This window comes from Pseudorca crassidens, chromosome 2 (genome assembly GCF_039906515.1).
Source record: "Pseudorca crassidens isolate mPseCra1 chromosome 2, mPseCra1.hap1, whole genome shotgun sequence".
NCBI lineage: Eukaryota > Metazoa > Chordata > Mammalia > Artiodactyla > Delphinidae > Pseudorca > Pseudorca crassidens.
In genome coordinates, this window is record NC_090297.1 from 14,305,316 (window position 1) to 14,320,391 (window position 15,076).

A 15,076-nucleotide genomic window follows, 5' to 3' on the forward strand; every position below is an offset into this window, starting at 1 on the left:
CCATCACCTCTTTATCCTTAATTTTTTTTATCCTTAATTTAAAAAAAAAAGGCACCATCAATTCTAAGACATTTCACTTTATTTAAAAGAAGCCAATATACAGGATATAAAGGGCATGATATTTACAACAGTACAGTAAACAGGTTGGTTTCCGGTAGGATCAGTAGTCTTTCAATGAATATAAACCCCCCGTTCCCCTTGACGCTAGACCCAGCTGGCAGACAAACAGCAACAGTGGGGTAGGATGGGACTTCAGGATAGAAAGTCTCCCTGGATGGGGCTAAAAATCAGGTAGATGCTAAAATGTCCACGAAGGGGTCTGTGGGTGGGGTTGCCTTTGCCTCATCTCTTTGAGGGCTTGGCAGAGGGAATGGTGAGGGATTTAGCCTGAGACTAACAAGCAGCCCACCCAGAGCCTGGAAATCTTCCACTCATGGAAAATTCCCTTCCAGAGAGAATCTGCCTTTACTGACACCCACCTGGCTGCTTCCAGACTCCCCACTCTAGGAGAGTGCCCTCTAGAACCAGAGCTTGGTGTCTCAAGGTGGAGGACCCAGGAAGCTCCCAGCACCCTAGTTCCTCATCCAGGTCCCTGGAAGAGCACAGCAAGGACTGCATCCCAGGCCTTGGCCTGGGGTTGGCACAGCCAGGGCTGGGCTGTAGGCATCTCATGGCATTTGCACTCCTGCTCCAGCTGCCTGACAACCTTGGACCCACGGAGGCCCAGGCCCCAAGGAAGCTGTGGGCTCCGTGAACCAACAGCCCATTGCCACCCACACCCTACTGCTTCTCAGCTCTCTCCAAATACAGCCGACCTGGCAATGGATCTTGGCAGACCAGAGTTTGAGCAACTAATCGGAGCCCACCTTCTGAAGCAGAGCTTGTCCCCTACCTAGTGCCCCCCTTCCCTCCCACCACCCACCTCCGTTCTGAATTCCCCACTGTCCACCCACTCCCACAAGTGCCCAGCCCCCTGGACTTCCAAGGACCAAGGAGCTGGGGGATCAAGGGAGAAGGAAATGAGGTGAGGGGTGACCTACACTCTGCTGAAGCCACTCGTGGGTGTGGATGAGTAGGTGGTGATGATGCGGAGACAGGTGAGGGGTACTGATTATATTAAATCCAGCAGCAACATGCATCTTGTCCACAGAAAAATGCTGGGCTACCATAACTGCCTACCCTAGATTTTAAAAAAAACGTTCATAAAAATAGATGAGAGTCTCTTCCTTTATAAATAGATTACATTTAGCTTAAGTTACACCTTATATGATCCCCTGCCCCACACCCTCTCCCCCATCCCAAGCCAAAGTGGTCTGATTCTCCACAGGTCATATGAGCTACATCCACAGAGCTAAATCCATGATGGACAGGCCCGTCAGACACCTCTAGACATACTGCCACAAGAAAACAAAATGTGTTTACTTGCAAATCATTTTTTTCCCTGTTCAGAGTCTCAGAGAAGTATGTGTATGTGTGTGTGTGTGTGTGTGCTCCACAACCAGGGAGCCCAAAGGAAGCTACTCTCCCTGTCCCTCCCCAATCCTCTCTTTTTATAAAACCCCCCAAAATAGGAGAGTGAGAGAGGGCAGCACAGGAGAGCCCATCTGAGACCAATTCTAAAATACCAATGTCAATATGACACTGGGCTGAGAAATAGAAAACCAAAATTACGTATTTACATCTTTACAAAGGATGGACCAGTTCATCCCAACTGGACCTGGTGCTGCCCCAGCGAGCGTTGGGGTCTTTCTCGGCAAGCTGTGGGCCCATGGCAAGGGTACAAGCGGGGCCCACTGGCAACTAACTCAAAAAAGAACTTGGTGGGGAGGGAGGCAGCCAGGCCAAAACCAGGATCGCACCCTGAAGGCAGGTCACTAACACTCTTGTTGTCCCCCCATCCACCAGCCCCAAGTCCTTGCTCCCCAGCGAGAACAGCTATTGAAAACCAGCAAGATGGATCTTTCTGGCCAACATCTGACTCTGGCTCCTGCCATTTCCATACTCCCCAGATAAATTCAGAGTACGCTAGTCCCCAAAGACAAATATCCTATGTATCCAAGGGGGAAAGCAAAAATAATACCATTGGACAGCAATCACCATGGTAACCTTAGTTACCCCCCAATACTTACATTGTTGCCTAACTGTCTTAACTCTAAAGATAGGTCTGTCACCCTCCCACCACCTTGAGGAAAAACCCGGGGCAGGCCTCCACTCTGCCTACCTGTCCATGGAATTCAATGCCTCCCTCACCCTGGGCAGAGGAGGCCTGAGAGGCGGCCAGTTTCCCAGCCTCCCAGAAACGGAAAATCTTTTCAGCAGCTGAGGTCCAAGCCCAACTGGCTCTGATAACCTTTGGTTAAACTAAAACTAAAACTAAAACAACAATAACAATAATGACAATAATAATCTGATATGTTTGAACCCTGTAACCTTGAGAACAAGTGTCAGTGAGGAGGAGGGGAAGGGGTGATCTCTCCTCCGAAACCTCGTCCCTCCACGTACCCAACAAGGGACTATTTGGCTAATAAGAGATTCTGGGAATGGAAGACTTTCAGCCAGACTTTCACAGGGAAAGAGCAGGAGGTTCCTCCACAACAACAACAACAAAAAAGGAAAAAACTCACAATAAAGGCCACCAAGTTCTGATAAATAAAATTACACACAATCACTAACAATCTCCTCTCTCTCCATATATATATATATTTATATAATATGAATATTATGTACAACGATTTTAAGACTGAAAAACAGGTGGGGGAAAACGGAAGAGAGAAGAAGTCCTTACAGATCACTGGTACCCTGGGAGAGAAAAGACAGCGGGCCTGATCTACACAAGGCCAGATTTCCCCCTCTGCCTGCAGACACAAGCAGTGGGTAGCAAGGAGCTCTGGTCCTTGGGCACATTTTGCTCCTCTGACCTCCAGGGGGAGCTCCTGGGCCAACAAAAACAAAAATCAGCAATCACACCCACCGTAGTGGGTCCAAAAAGAAATTTAAAAAACGAGCAAAGCTGGCTCTGCTGGCCCCAAGCTGAGATCTGGGGGTGGCCGCCACACAGTGCCCTTTGACTCAGGCCCTCTCAAGTCTGGGGAGATATGGCTCAGCTGAACTCCCCAACTGGTCAATCAGTGAATTATGGAAAAAGGTGAGCTTATGTCCATGAGCAGAACAAGGACGGCTCTCACTCGAGCTCCTCCTCTCACCACCTCCTCTGCCAGCAGCCCCCGCTAGCTCCCTCCCCTTCCCTTCCCAATGCCTGCCAGTGGCCAAAGAGTGGGCCACTGCGGGCACCGTGGAGAAGCAAGATGGCGGCAGACGGTACCGACGCAGCTCCGAGGTGGAGGGGCTAGATACCAGGCCTGGCCCCCTCCAGACTTTCTCACAGAGAAATTACAGATCGATAACCCCTTACTGTTGCCTGGGAAAAACATCAAGTCATCAGGGCAATAAGAGACCCGCTCCCCAACCCCAACCCACAGAGGTCCCAAGAAAGCAAGCAGTCAGGTGGCCGAGGGCCTTACGGGGCCCAAGCCTCACTAACGACCTTGACCAAACTCCCTCCCAAGTCAGTGCTCACCCCCAGAGGTTGCGAGAGAGATCGCCCTAGCTTCCTCCCTCCCAGCTCCAGGGGAAAACCAGGGATCTAGGAGAGGGCCTACCTTCCACAATGGTATAAGGCAAGCTGCTTTTTTTTGTTTTGTTTTGTTTTTTGCATAGTAGTTTAAACACAGTGAGGTTCCACCTTCCCCCAAAGTGCCTTGTCCCTCTGCTTTGCCACTCGATCCAGAAAGAAAAGAAAAATTTGTCTTCCCTCCCTCCTTCCATCTTTTCTCTCTTTCAGCTCCCAGGCCTGGAGAGCTTGCAAAGGCCAACAGCTCCTTCCTGGGGGGAGGTGGGCCATCCCAAGTCCAACTCCAGCAGAGGAGGGAGGGCAGAGCTTCTGGCCAATCAGAGGAGCAGGTGGGAGGGTAGAAAACGGCATTGTACCACTCCAGGGGCCCCCCCCGCCCTCACCTTAGAGTTTTGTATAAAAACACCTGCTAGGAATAATTCTTTGGAGCTCAAAGTGGCTCAGCTTAAGGGGAAAGGCACAGTTAACACTGCATCGTCCGGACAGAAGTCTGTATCTGTAATGTGGAGAACAATAGAAATTGACAGCACCATTCCTTGGGTGGGTGGATGGAGGAGGGGCACTGGTTGGTGGTGGGCGGAAGGAAGGAAGGAAGCAGCGGTCCCTTGGGGCCTCCAGAGAAGGGAGGGCATAGGAAGTCTGCGTGGCGAGGGCTGGAGCCCCACTTCCTGGCCCCGTGGGGAGAGGCGGGCAGAGGCCCCATCACCAAGACCACCAGGCACGGGCTGGGGGACCTCAGTCATCAGCTGACCATGGGCTCCACATCTGCCTCCCGCTCAAACTCATCCTGGATCTCGTCTGTACTTCCTGAGTCGCTGCTGGCCATGGAGCTAGGCGACGGTGAATTCCTGGAAGGCACAAGAGAATGGGGGACATCAGAGGGCAGCCTGAGGACCTCTGAAGGGATTCAAAGAGCTGGAAAGATGGAGCAGCCATTCCTAGAAAACCTAGCCTCAGAGGGGGATCCTGCCCCGAGGCCCGCCCTTGCACCACTTGCCTTAGAATCTTCAAAGCCCAGGAGCTGAACATGGCTATAGAGACCTATTGGGACGCCCTGCACCCGCCTCTGTAATTGCTTGGTCCTGAGAGCTCCTTGGGAGCAGAAACCACGGGTCAAGCTCAGTTTTTACACTCCCATCATCTAACACACGTCTGGACAATTAACTCAGAGCCCAAAGGGAGGCCACACAGGACAGTGGTTTTGAATCCTCACTCTATCACTGCTGAGCTGGGGGGCCTGGCACAAGCTATTTTCCCTGCCTACGGGGCGCTCCTCCATCCCAACAATGGAAATAACAACAGTGGCTTCTGGGAATCAATGAGCTAAAGGTGACATGCTAATAAGCCCAGGGCCACACACACGCAACCTCCCCCTGCCTCTCCCTCTCTTACAGCCCAAACAACGGCCTGCAAGACTATCGTCATGATAAGAGAACAATTATAATTAATGTATCTGTGCTCGATGCCAAGCATTTTATGTGTATTATCTCATTTTATTATTAGCATGTCTGTCTTCCCCGAAAGGCTGCGTGTTCCTTGAGGGCAGGGGCTCTGTCTTGGTTCTGGTGTCCCCCAGCAAATAAAAGAGGCCTGATGCATGTCAGTCTCCCGGGGACAGACCCACATGGCCTCGGGTTGGAAGACGGGAAAGGAAGGAAAATGGCTTCCTAGGGACACATGTGAGCCCCGGCCACCACCTCCACCCACCAGCTCAGCAGGAAGTGGGGCGTGGGCTCCAGGAGGGCCAGGGCTGCGAATGTTCTGCTCATCACTGTATCCCCATGGCTTTGCACAGAGCCAGCCTTCAACAGTAGCTGTTGAATCAATGGGGGCAGGGTTGTCGTGAGTGGTCACGTGAGATTAGATGTGCGAGGCATTGACACATAGTAGGAGGCTAATAGTCATCGGATGCATGGACAGGTGGACGGACGGATGGACCAATGGCCTGGGCAGGTGAAACCACCAGGCTATAAGTTGCAGCCCCACAAATCCCGCCACCCACCCCGAGGATGCCACCACTGCATTGCCAGGGAGGACAAGGCCAGGTACCTGTCTGCAGAGCCTTTGATGAGCCGGCGGCAGGTCTCCATCTGCACGTCCAGACCCCGCTTCATGCTGCACATCTCCATGTACTCATGCAAGTGTCGGTTCATGTCGCTCTTGGCCGTGGCCAGCTCCAGCTGAGAGGAACCAACATGGCATAAAGGGGAGGCCAAGTCATCCTCCCTCATAGCAGACCACTCAGCAACCTCCCGTCCTCAGTGGTGGTGGCAGCATCGGGGCCACCCCAGGACACCACGTCCTCAGGGCCCTCCCTCCGCTCTCTGCTCTCTACATACTAGTGCAGGGCCCCTAGAACCACTTCTGGTGGAAGGTGAATGGTTGCTTAGCAACTACTGGGGCAGCCCTAGCAACTCCACCCTGTCCAGCATCCCTGCAGTCCTTTCTGTGGACTGGATTAGAAAAGTCCTGAAGCCTCTCGTGTTTCTGACCCTTCTCCTCTACCAAGTGATACATCCCCCAGGAAAGGAGCTGGCCTTCTCTTTCTCCAGCGTGACAACAGCAGTGACTCTCACTGATAGATGTGGCCCAGCACACAGGCTCCAGAGCTGGGAGAACTGGGCTTACAGGCTGCTTCCTGGCTGGGGGGCCTTGGGCAAGTCACTTGGTCTCTTTTAACCTCAACTCCTCCTCTGTAAAGTGGGGCACACAGTACCCACTGCATAGCGTGGAGGCACCCAGGTCCCTCTAGGTACACACATAAGGTATGCAGATACCAGGGAGGGTGTATTTTTAAAGGGCTGAGTGCCCAGTGTCGCTTGATGTCACTCAAATGTCAGTTCTCATTATTTTGAGATCATCATCTCAGTCAATAACTTAAAAAAAAAAACCTCTCTGGGGCCAACATGGATCACCACCCCCATTTCACAGATTAGGAAACTGAGGCCCTAAGAGGGGTGTGACTTGCCCAACACTAGGCAGAGAATCAGCAGATGTCCTGACTTCCGATCCTGCATCTGCCTCGCTCTCCCAGCCCCTGTCCACACGGGCACCTAATCACCGTGAGTCTCGGGGGTCACAACCGGGTGATGTGAACCAGCTAAGGCCTCACCTCGATCTGGCCTATGGTCTCCTGGTACTCCTTGTCTCTCGTCTTGAAGAAGGATTCAGTCTCATGGATCAAGTTGCCCAGGTTTTCCTCTTGCTGGGGAAACAGAACAGAGGGGACAACCTAGCTGGGTGGTAAGGGCTGCAGGGAAAGAGTGGGGGATGAGGGATCGTGGAAAGGAAGTGCTCCCAATGCCTACCTCCCAGCCTCTAAGAAGCCATGCCTGGCTCACCTCGCCCTGCAGGTCAATGCTCGGATTGCAGTTAGTGAAGTCCTCCCAGAGCAGAAGCGTATCTTCGTTCTCCTCCCACGTCAGGCTGTCACAGTCATCATCGAAATCAAAGGTCTCCCGCCTGTTGGGGGGGACACAGGAGGGCATGAGTGAACAAAGCCAGGCTCCAGAGGCCTGGACAGGGGAGAGCAAGGGACACTGCCCTGATGACTGGGCTCCTGCCAGGTGGCCATCCAAAAAGGCAGGGGCGGTGGCCAAAGGGGACACATGCCTTCTCCTTGGAGTTTAACTCTTTTCAAATGCAGAGTGTATTTACATATTATTTATACAATTTAAAATGTATATTCCTAAAGATGCCAGGCTTTCATTAATGGAGACTAAAGATATTTTCCTCCCAAGTTCAATCTTGTGACTGTTTTCCTTTCATTTAATAACTCATTCCTGGAGCCCCTGCTCTGCCTGAGGTGATTCATATAACCTTTTCTGCAACTTGAAAAGGTGGGTATTATTATTATTCCCATTTTACAGAGGAGGAAACTGCAGCTCAGAAAGAATAATTCCCTTGTCCAAAGCCACACTAAGCTAGGCTGTACCAGAAACTAGGGCTGATAAAAAAGAACAAAATAATGCCATTTGTAGCAACATGGATGGACCTAGAGATTGTCATACTGAGTGAAGTAAGTCAGAGAAAGACAAATATCCTGTGATATCACTTATATGTGGAATCTATAAAAAGGGTACAAATGGACTTCTCTACAAAACAGAAATAGAGTCACAGATGTAGAAAACAAACTATGGTTACCGGGGGTAAGGGAGGGAGAGATAAATTGGAAGATTGGGATTGACATATACACACTACTATATATAAAATAGATAATTAATAAGAACCTACTGTATAGCACAGGGAACTCTATTCAATACTTCTTTTCCCTACATGGGAAAAGAATCTAAAAGAGTGGATATATGTATAACAGATTCACTTTACTGTGTACCTGAAACTAACACAACATTGTAAATCAACTATACTCTGATAAAAAATTAAACAAAAAAAAGGAACCTAGGGCTGAAAGCCAGATCTTTCTGTTTCCTACGGCTTCTTCCTGCCCATCAAAACATCACCAAGCACCTATTATGTGCTGGGCACGGGACAGGCCACCATGCATGTATTAAAATGCAATTCATTCCATCCTCACAACAATCCTGTGAGGTGAGCATGATTGTTAGTCCCATTTTACAGGGAAGGAAATTGAGGCTCAGAGGGATTAGGTGGACTTCTAGAAAAATACATGCTGGAAATCAGACTTGAATGCAAAGCCTGAGCGATTTCTGGCCTTCCCTATTCACTAGAACTGGAAGTAGGGTGATGGACCATACAGGTGTGCCTGGGACTGAAGGGGTTCTGGAGGTGTACTGGTTACCCCAACTGGAGGGGACTGTAAAAATCATTCAGCCCAATATGCCCATTATCCAGATGGGAAGGCTGAGGCCTGCAGGAGTTAAATTGCTCGACCTGGTGAATCAGCTGCAGAGGAAGATGTGGGTCCCAAGTCCTGATTCCCATCCCAGGGCTCTCCCCACTGCCTACGCTCACTCCTTCAACTACTTTCTGGATCCTACAGGGCACTGCTCCCAACCCGCTGACAATGGACCAGGCTGGAGCCACCGGGCAGAGCCCAAGAGCACCCCCGGGAGCCAGGTTCCCCACCAAGAAGCGGTTCCTGCGGGAGCCTGCAGGTGGCTCCCTGCAGCCAAGGACCAGAGCTGGGGCAGGGCTGCAGGGTGAGGCGCTGCCCACACCCCACCCCCCACAGCAAGACAGCTCGGGGCGAGCCCCTGGGTCGAGCGTCGTCGACCCATCGCCACCTCACATACTAGACTGCTGACCTCACTTCCTTCCCAGCAGCTGGGACAAGAAGGAAACCCCAGCTGAGTAATGGGGAACTAGAAAGGATAGGAAGCCGCCTGCACAAGAGAAAGGGCTGGGAAGAGCCGCCCCCCTCCCCCCAGATCTGGAGGGCGGGGCTGAGCAGGAAGGCCCGCCACGGTGCAGAGAAAGTAGCAAATTTCTCCCCTTCTCCTGGGCCTGAAGCCCAAGCAACTGATTTTGATCAAAACAAAACAGCCCTGACATGGGTGCATTCATTATTCAAGGAGTTCAGAGGAGCCGGCCCGGGGCAGTGGGGGCTCTAGCTCGGGTCTCAGCCCGCAGCCCGTGGAGATGTCAGCGGGAGGGGGCCAGGGCCCTGCCCTGGTGCCTTCTGCGTGGCATTGGCTAGAACTACAAGGGTGGAGGGGTGATCAGAGGTTGGCCGTTTTTTTTTTTTTTGAACTAGGCAACTTTACAACCAGATCAACCTAATTGGATACTGAACCCCGTTCAGACCTGTCAACGCTCAGGTGCCCATTTTAGCAGCATTGGAAAGAAAGCTCTTTCATACACCTGGGAGCACAGCTTTTTAGCTCACGCCACTTCCTGGGCAGTCTATGGATTCCTGGTGACTTTATGAAAACCAGGGACAACACTTTCTTCGAAGCAGCCCTTTAATTCAACCAAATGAACCCAGCCTGGGTCTCTGGGGCATACAGCCCTGCCCTACACTCAGAAATGCCCACAGCAACGTTCAGAAAACCTAGACCCGACCAAGGGTTCTGTTCCAAAGCCCCTCTCATCAGCGAAAGATGAGACTATGAGAACTGGGTGTGGGGGGAGATGGTGAAAGATGAATCGAGAGTCTAGGAATCTCCTTGTCACCCTCAAAACAGCAAAGCCCCAAACACAGCCCCATCTCCATGTTGTTTCAAGGGAACAGTAAGTATAGGTAAGTGCTGGGCAAACCCATCCCACCCAGGTCCGATTCCCATCTTCCTGACAAGTCACCAGGGTGGGGAAGGTGTGGCAAGGAAACAGAAGAGGAAATCTCTTCCGAGCACGAAGACAGTGCTGGACCGGGAGTCAGGGGCCCGGCTCTGTCCTGACTTGCCCGGCCCTCTCTGAGCCTCATCTGTGCAATGAAGGGGCTGGGCAGAGTGATCTTGGGACTCTACCATGCTAGGCCAGCCTCCAGCATTGCAGGAAGCATTAGGAGAGGCCTGTGCCCCTGGCTTTGGAAATAAGTACGATGGCAGGAGCGCCTGCTGATAGGAGGGGCCCTCCTGGAGGGGCCTGGAAGGTCGGTGATGGCTCATCAGAGGCAAGCACTCGAATCCAGCCAGCCCCGCGGCTGGAAGCTCAGGACTCCAGAGAACGGACATCAGGCCAGAAAGTGTGCTGGGCCCTGAGACTCAGACGCAAGGGGTGGGGGAGGTAGGGGTGGGGAGGGAGGACTCCAGTCCTGGGCAAAAGCTGAGTTCCCAGGGCTCAGGGGAGAGAGCAGGCAAGAGCAGGCCAGTGGGGCAGGGGGAAAGGTGGACTCCAGAGACCCAGTCCCAGCCTGCTCTCTGACTCAAGGCCCTTAGGTGAGTCAGCCAATGCCCACAGCTGCACCCCTACCCTCCCCAAGCCCACACCGGGATACTCTACGGATTAGAGCCAAAGATGGATCAGGATTGCAAGTATAGCACTGGGTACACCAAGGCTACAATGCATCCCTGCCCCGGATGACCGTACGCAGCCAGGTTCTAGTAAGTCAGCTGTCCACAGGGGTGGGAGAGGGCTGCCCAGACTGGTAGCCCCTGACCATTTCCCATCGTGGCAAATGTTAAGCTACTAACATGCCATCGCTAAACCTGGAGTGGGCAGACATGCATACAACCAGCTTTTACAAGCTGGTACAAGTCAGCTCCAGCCCACACTGACCATACCCAGCCCAACTCTGCCACTAACCCGGGCAGCAGCTCACCCCAAGGGAACAAGACTGTGGCTCTGTACGGCGACGGGTGCCAACTAGACTTATTGTGGCGAGCACTTTACAGCACACACAGACACCACAACATGGCGTTGCACATCTGAGACTAACAATGTTACACGCCCGCCATGTTATCTCAATACAAAAAAAGAGCTGCCCACAAATAGGGCCACCATTACCAATTTGACCCTTTCTGAACACGTGAAACTCCGAATTCAAATTCTTTCAGAGCACGTGCTGGCCAAAGAAAACATCTGCAGGCTACTTCCGGTTTGCCGCCCCTGCCCTGCCCAACCTGGGGAAACGGAGAGGAGGCCCCAGGCAGCAGGGATACTCACAGCTGGTTAAACATGCGTTTCATCTCGTCTGTGATGTTCATGGAGCCGACCTCGTCATCTGAGAACCGGTTCACCTCCCCGTCCTGCTCAGAGATGTCATCATCCGAAGCCACCTTACGCTCTTTCTTTTTGGGGACCACCTGACCCGGAAAGGACAAGATCAAGGTCACTGGGAGGCTCTGCTGGGATGGAGGGCGGGGTGGACTGGGAAGGGAGCCGGCGTCCCATAGGATGGATGGAGCATGGCTGGTGCGGCCACTGCTTGATGCCGGGTCCTCTAAGAAGCAGGCGGCGCTCGCAGGAAGCGTGAGGTGGGGAGACATGCAGGATGGAGGGGCAGATGGCCTGGACCCTTCCCTGCCCTGGGAGGCCTGGCGGTTGGGCTAGCTCAGCTCACCCCTTCACCAGAGAGGCAGCCCCATCATTTGGGGTGAAGAGCAGGCCAGACTGGGGCACTGAGTCGCCTGGTATGTCTCAGAGGCAGCCAGAGAGACGGAGAAGCCCTTACAGAGGCGCAGATGGCTCCGCGCTTCCCAGAGCCCTCCTGTTCACATGCAAAGTTGACAGGCAGGCAGCCCCAGGTTCAACAAGCTCCCTCCACTCCAAGCAGACAAGACACGACAAACCAGACGAAGGCTGAAATGGTCCCTTGCTTCCCCACAAAGGGGCAGCAAGAAGGCACGACAACGGGCCTTCTTGGACAACGGGCCCCAGGGAAGCCCAGACCTCACCCCACTACATCCAAAGTCACATACTTAAAGCGACAACACGCCATACTGCCCTGGGCTCAAGCAAAAGCCAAACCACAACCCAAAACTCAAGCAGCAGCCTTCAGAGAATGACGCACGCCCTTTGGGCAGCTGGACCGGCCCCCAAGCCCTCCCTGGAGGACATTTGCCAGTGCTAATCCATTGCCTTCGCTTGGGACACACCCAGTCCCTTGCCGGTTGGAGGCGGGGTGGGGGGGACGGTACGGAGTGAGTCTCAATGTGGGACTGAAAGAGTCAACAGTCAACAGCTCCTCTTCTGAATTCTGAGGCTCGTGGACCAGGGCTCAGGCCAGCTCACCCAGTGCTCCCATAGCCTGGCCAGGGCTCCCCGACCATGGCATTTGTAGCCAGTTCCGGCTCCCAGAGGAAGAGGCAGGAAGCAGGGCAGTGGACGCAGGGTGGACGGATGGACTGAGCCCTGGAGGGTCCAGAGACCTGAGTCCTACTCCCAGCTCTGCCATGTCCGTCCTGGAGCCTGTCACGCCCACCACCCGCCCGGGGGAGCGGCGTCCTCAGCCATAGGATGAAGCGGTCAACCTTGATGATGGAGTCAGACGTGCCTATGAGTCTATGCGTCCCTGATTCTACGTTCTCCTGGGGAGGCCAGAGGGTTGGGCAAACGCTACCTCGGGGGGAAGGGGCGTGGGCAGGGTGCGAGGAAAACGGGGGGTGGGCGGCCAGGCAGGGGCGGAGGGCGGTGGGCGGCTGGGAGTGGCAGCTGGTGAGCAGGGCAGCCCTAGTCACCTGGAAGATCTTGGACACGTCTTCCGAGTTCCGCTGCTGTGCGACATCGCACAGCTTGGCCGTGATATCGATTCGGCGGCAGATGTCCATGTCCACCTTCATGGCCTTTTCTTGGATCTTTGTGTCCAGGTCTGTCATGGGCTGCAGGGAGGACAGCAGGGGGTTACGTGAGCGAGGGATGGAGCAAGCATGGGGGTCGGGAGGCGCTCCCAGGCTCTGACTGGACAGAGGGTTGGGGAGACCCCCAGGTGTCGGGCGGGAGGCCCCGCAGTCCGAGGGGGTCCTTGAGCCTTTTTTGGACTTGAAGGGTCGGGCCAGCTGCTTGGGTTCAGGGCAGGGGGCGGAGGGACTGTGGGAGCCTAGGGCTTCGGCGCCAAGTGGACAGTGTGTTTGCTGGTCACCCTAAGGGCTGGAAGGCATCCTCTCAGCAGATACAGCGTCAGTGTTTATTTTGTCAGAGCAGAGAAAAAAGAAAGACAAGTCCCACTGCTGAAAGACCCCCCTGCTTTCCCACCGGGCCTGCTCCACCTGTACCCCACACAGAGATTCCTCCTACGGCTGATGGTTGGGGCTGCCTAGGATGGGGGGTCCACTGGACCCCGGTGAGGGGAAGCCACATGGCCTCTTCCAGCCACCCCAGCTCCACGCCTCTCGGGACCAGAACTGCTCCAGGCTGAGTCACCTGGACTGGGCTCCTTCTCCTTTGTGGAGACTCTCTCTACATACTAGCCGCTGCTTGAAGGTGGCAGGAAACCAGGTCCCCAGTAGGAAGAAGGCCCTTGCTGCCACCAGCTGCCCCTGCCCATGGTTACTCAGAGGGGCTCCGATCGTCCCAAGGATGTGCACACTGGCCTGTCTCGACTTTACAAAGCAAACCCTGCTGAAGGCCGCTGGCCCGGGGAGCCTCTCAGGCCGGCGCAGATCAGACCCGGGGTCTCCTTCAACCTGCCATTGGCCGCCACTGCGCCCAGACACAGAGGCCCGTGGCCACCACCCGCCCTCACCGTGGTGAGCTGGCAGGAGATGAAGCAAACGCACACAGACCATCAGAAGAGCCCCAGGGAGGGCGGGATGGGTTAAAGCAGCGGATTAATGCATCTCTACTCAGACCAAGGGAAGCAGAAGTGGGGAGGGGACAGGGAGGGGGGCCTGGTCTCCGATGCATCCGTCATCCTCACGGGTCAAACGCAGCCAGCCAGGATTCTAACTAGAAGCCGAGCTCTGGAGCCTCGGAGTGAATGAAGCGTTTTGCATGATGGCTGTGGGGGGAAGTCATGATGCCTGGGGGTGGTGGTCGGTGGCACTTACGTCACTCATGAGACCCTTAAACACCACCAGCTCGGCCTTGAGACGCTCAATCTTCTCATTCATCTCCTCCTGGATGGCTTCTGCTTCCTGCGCTGCCTACAGGGGATGAAGATGGGGGAGGTTTTAGGGGGGCTGGTCTCCCTGTTGGAGGGGAGGGGATGGACACCTGGGTCCAGAGCCCCGGACACCTGACATCCAACCAAGCCGGGTGCCTTTGTGCCAGGGAAGGAAGGGGTGCCAAGGACCTCATCCCAGCCTGGGTCCCCACTCAGCCCTCGCTCAGCACAGGGCATCGCTCAGCCTAGAACACTTCTCCAAGGATTATTTATTGTATGGAAAAATCCATGGCAGACGTTAAGAGAAAAAGTGGATGTAAAAGGGATCCCAGTAGTAGGTCAATTCACGTGAAAATGCCAAAACATCTGACCATCTCCGATCTCCAGAATGGCAACGTCACACGTGCCACCCTAACGGAGCGTGCGCACCTCGGGCTTGTGTGTGTCTGCACAGAAAAGACCAGAAGGTCACATGCCAATCTATCCACAGTGGAGCAGGGAGAACTGGAGGTGAGTTTTATTTTCTTCTCTGTGCTTTTCTGAATTTTCCAGGTATTTGACCATGAGCATGTTATGTGTATAAAGCAAAAAGTACTTTTCTTATAAAAGAAAGCGGGGTGGGGGGACGTTCATCCTTTTCCTTCTGCATATTGACATTATTTTAATCTGTCTCTAACTTCCTTAGAAGATCAGTGTTTATTTTCTTTCTTTCTTCTTTCTTTCTTTTTTTCTGGTTATTATTTATTTATTTAGAGGATCAATACTTTAGATATCAGAAGGCAGTTAAAGAGCCTTCCATGCCTTCTCCTGGGGTTGCCATTCTTGCGCCCATTTGGCCGAGAGGAAAACAGAGGCCGAGAAGGTAAAGTTTGTTGCCCAGCGTACACAGCAGGCGAGTGAGAAGCAGGCCCACCCAGAACACAGAGCCACCGAGCCAGAAGAGCAGAAGAATGTCCTCATGCCCGCTGCTGAGCACCTGCCAGGGCTGGGAGCCCACCTGATGATGTGGCCACCCGCCCTCTGCAGGGCACTCAGCCCCGAGT

The 15,076-nt window shown here is 53.7% G+C and overlaps 1 protein-coding gene across 2 annotated transcripts in view; it reads right to left on the minus strand.

Moving 5' to 3' along the window:
- Nucleotides 1-61: 61 nt before the first annotated feature.
- IFFO2 (intermediate filament family orphan 2) overlaps nucleotides 62-15,076 on the minus strand; it is a 49,155-nt gene continuing 34,140 nt past the window's right edge. The window contains exons 3-9 of one of the 2 annotated variants that reach the window (XM_067722152.1): nucleotides 13,978-14,073; nucleotides 12,670-12,810; nucleotides 11,156-11,295; nucleotides 6,973-7,093; nucleotides 6,744-6,836; nucleotides 5,681-5,811; nucleotides 62-4,479 (exon numbers count right to left, since the gene is read on the minus strand). In XM_067722152.1, coding sequence (XP_067578253.1) covers nucleotides 4,374-4,479; nucleotides 5,681-5,811; nucleotides 6,744-6,836; nucleotides 6,973-7,093; nucleotides 11,156-11,295; nucleotides 12,670-12,810; nucleotides 13,978-14,073 — 828 coding nt within the window. In that variant the 3' untranslated portion in view covers nucleotides 62-4,373. The remainder of the gene's footprint in view (nucleotides 4,480-5,680; nucleotides 5,812-6,743; nucleotides 6,837-6,972; nucleotides 7,094-11,155; nucleotides 11,296-12,669; nucleotides 12,811-13,977; nucleotides 14,074-15,076) is intronic. The other variant, XM_067722161.1, reaches the window with a different exon arrangement.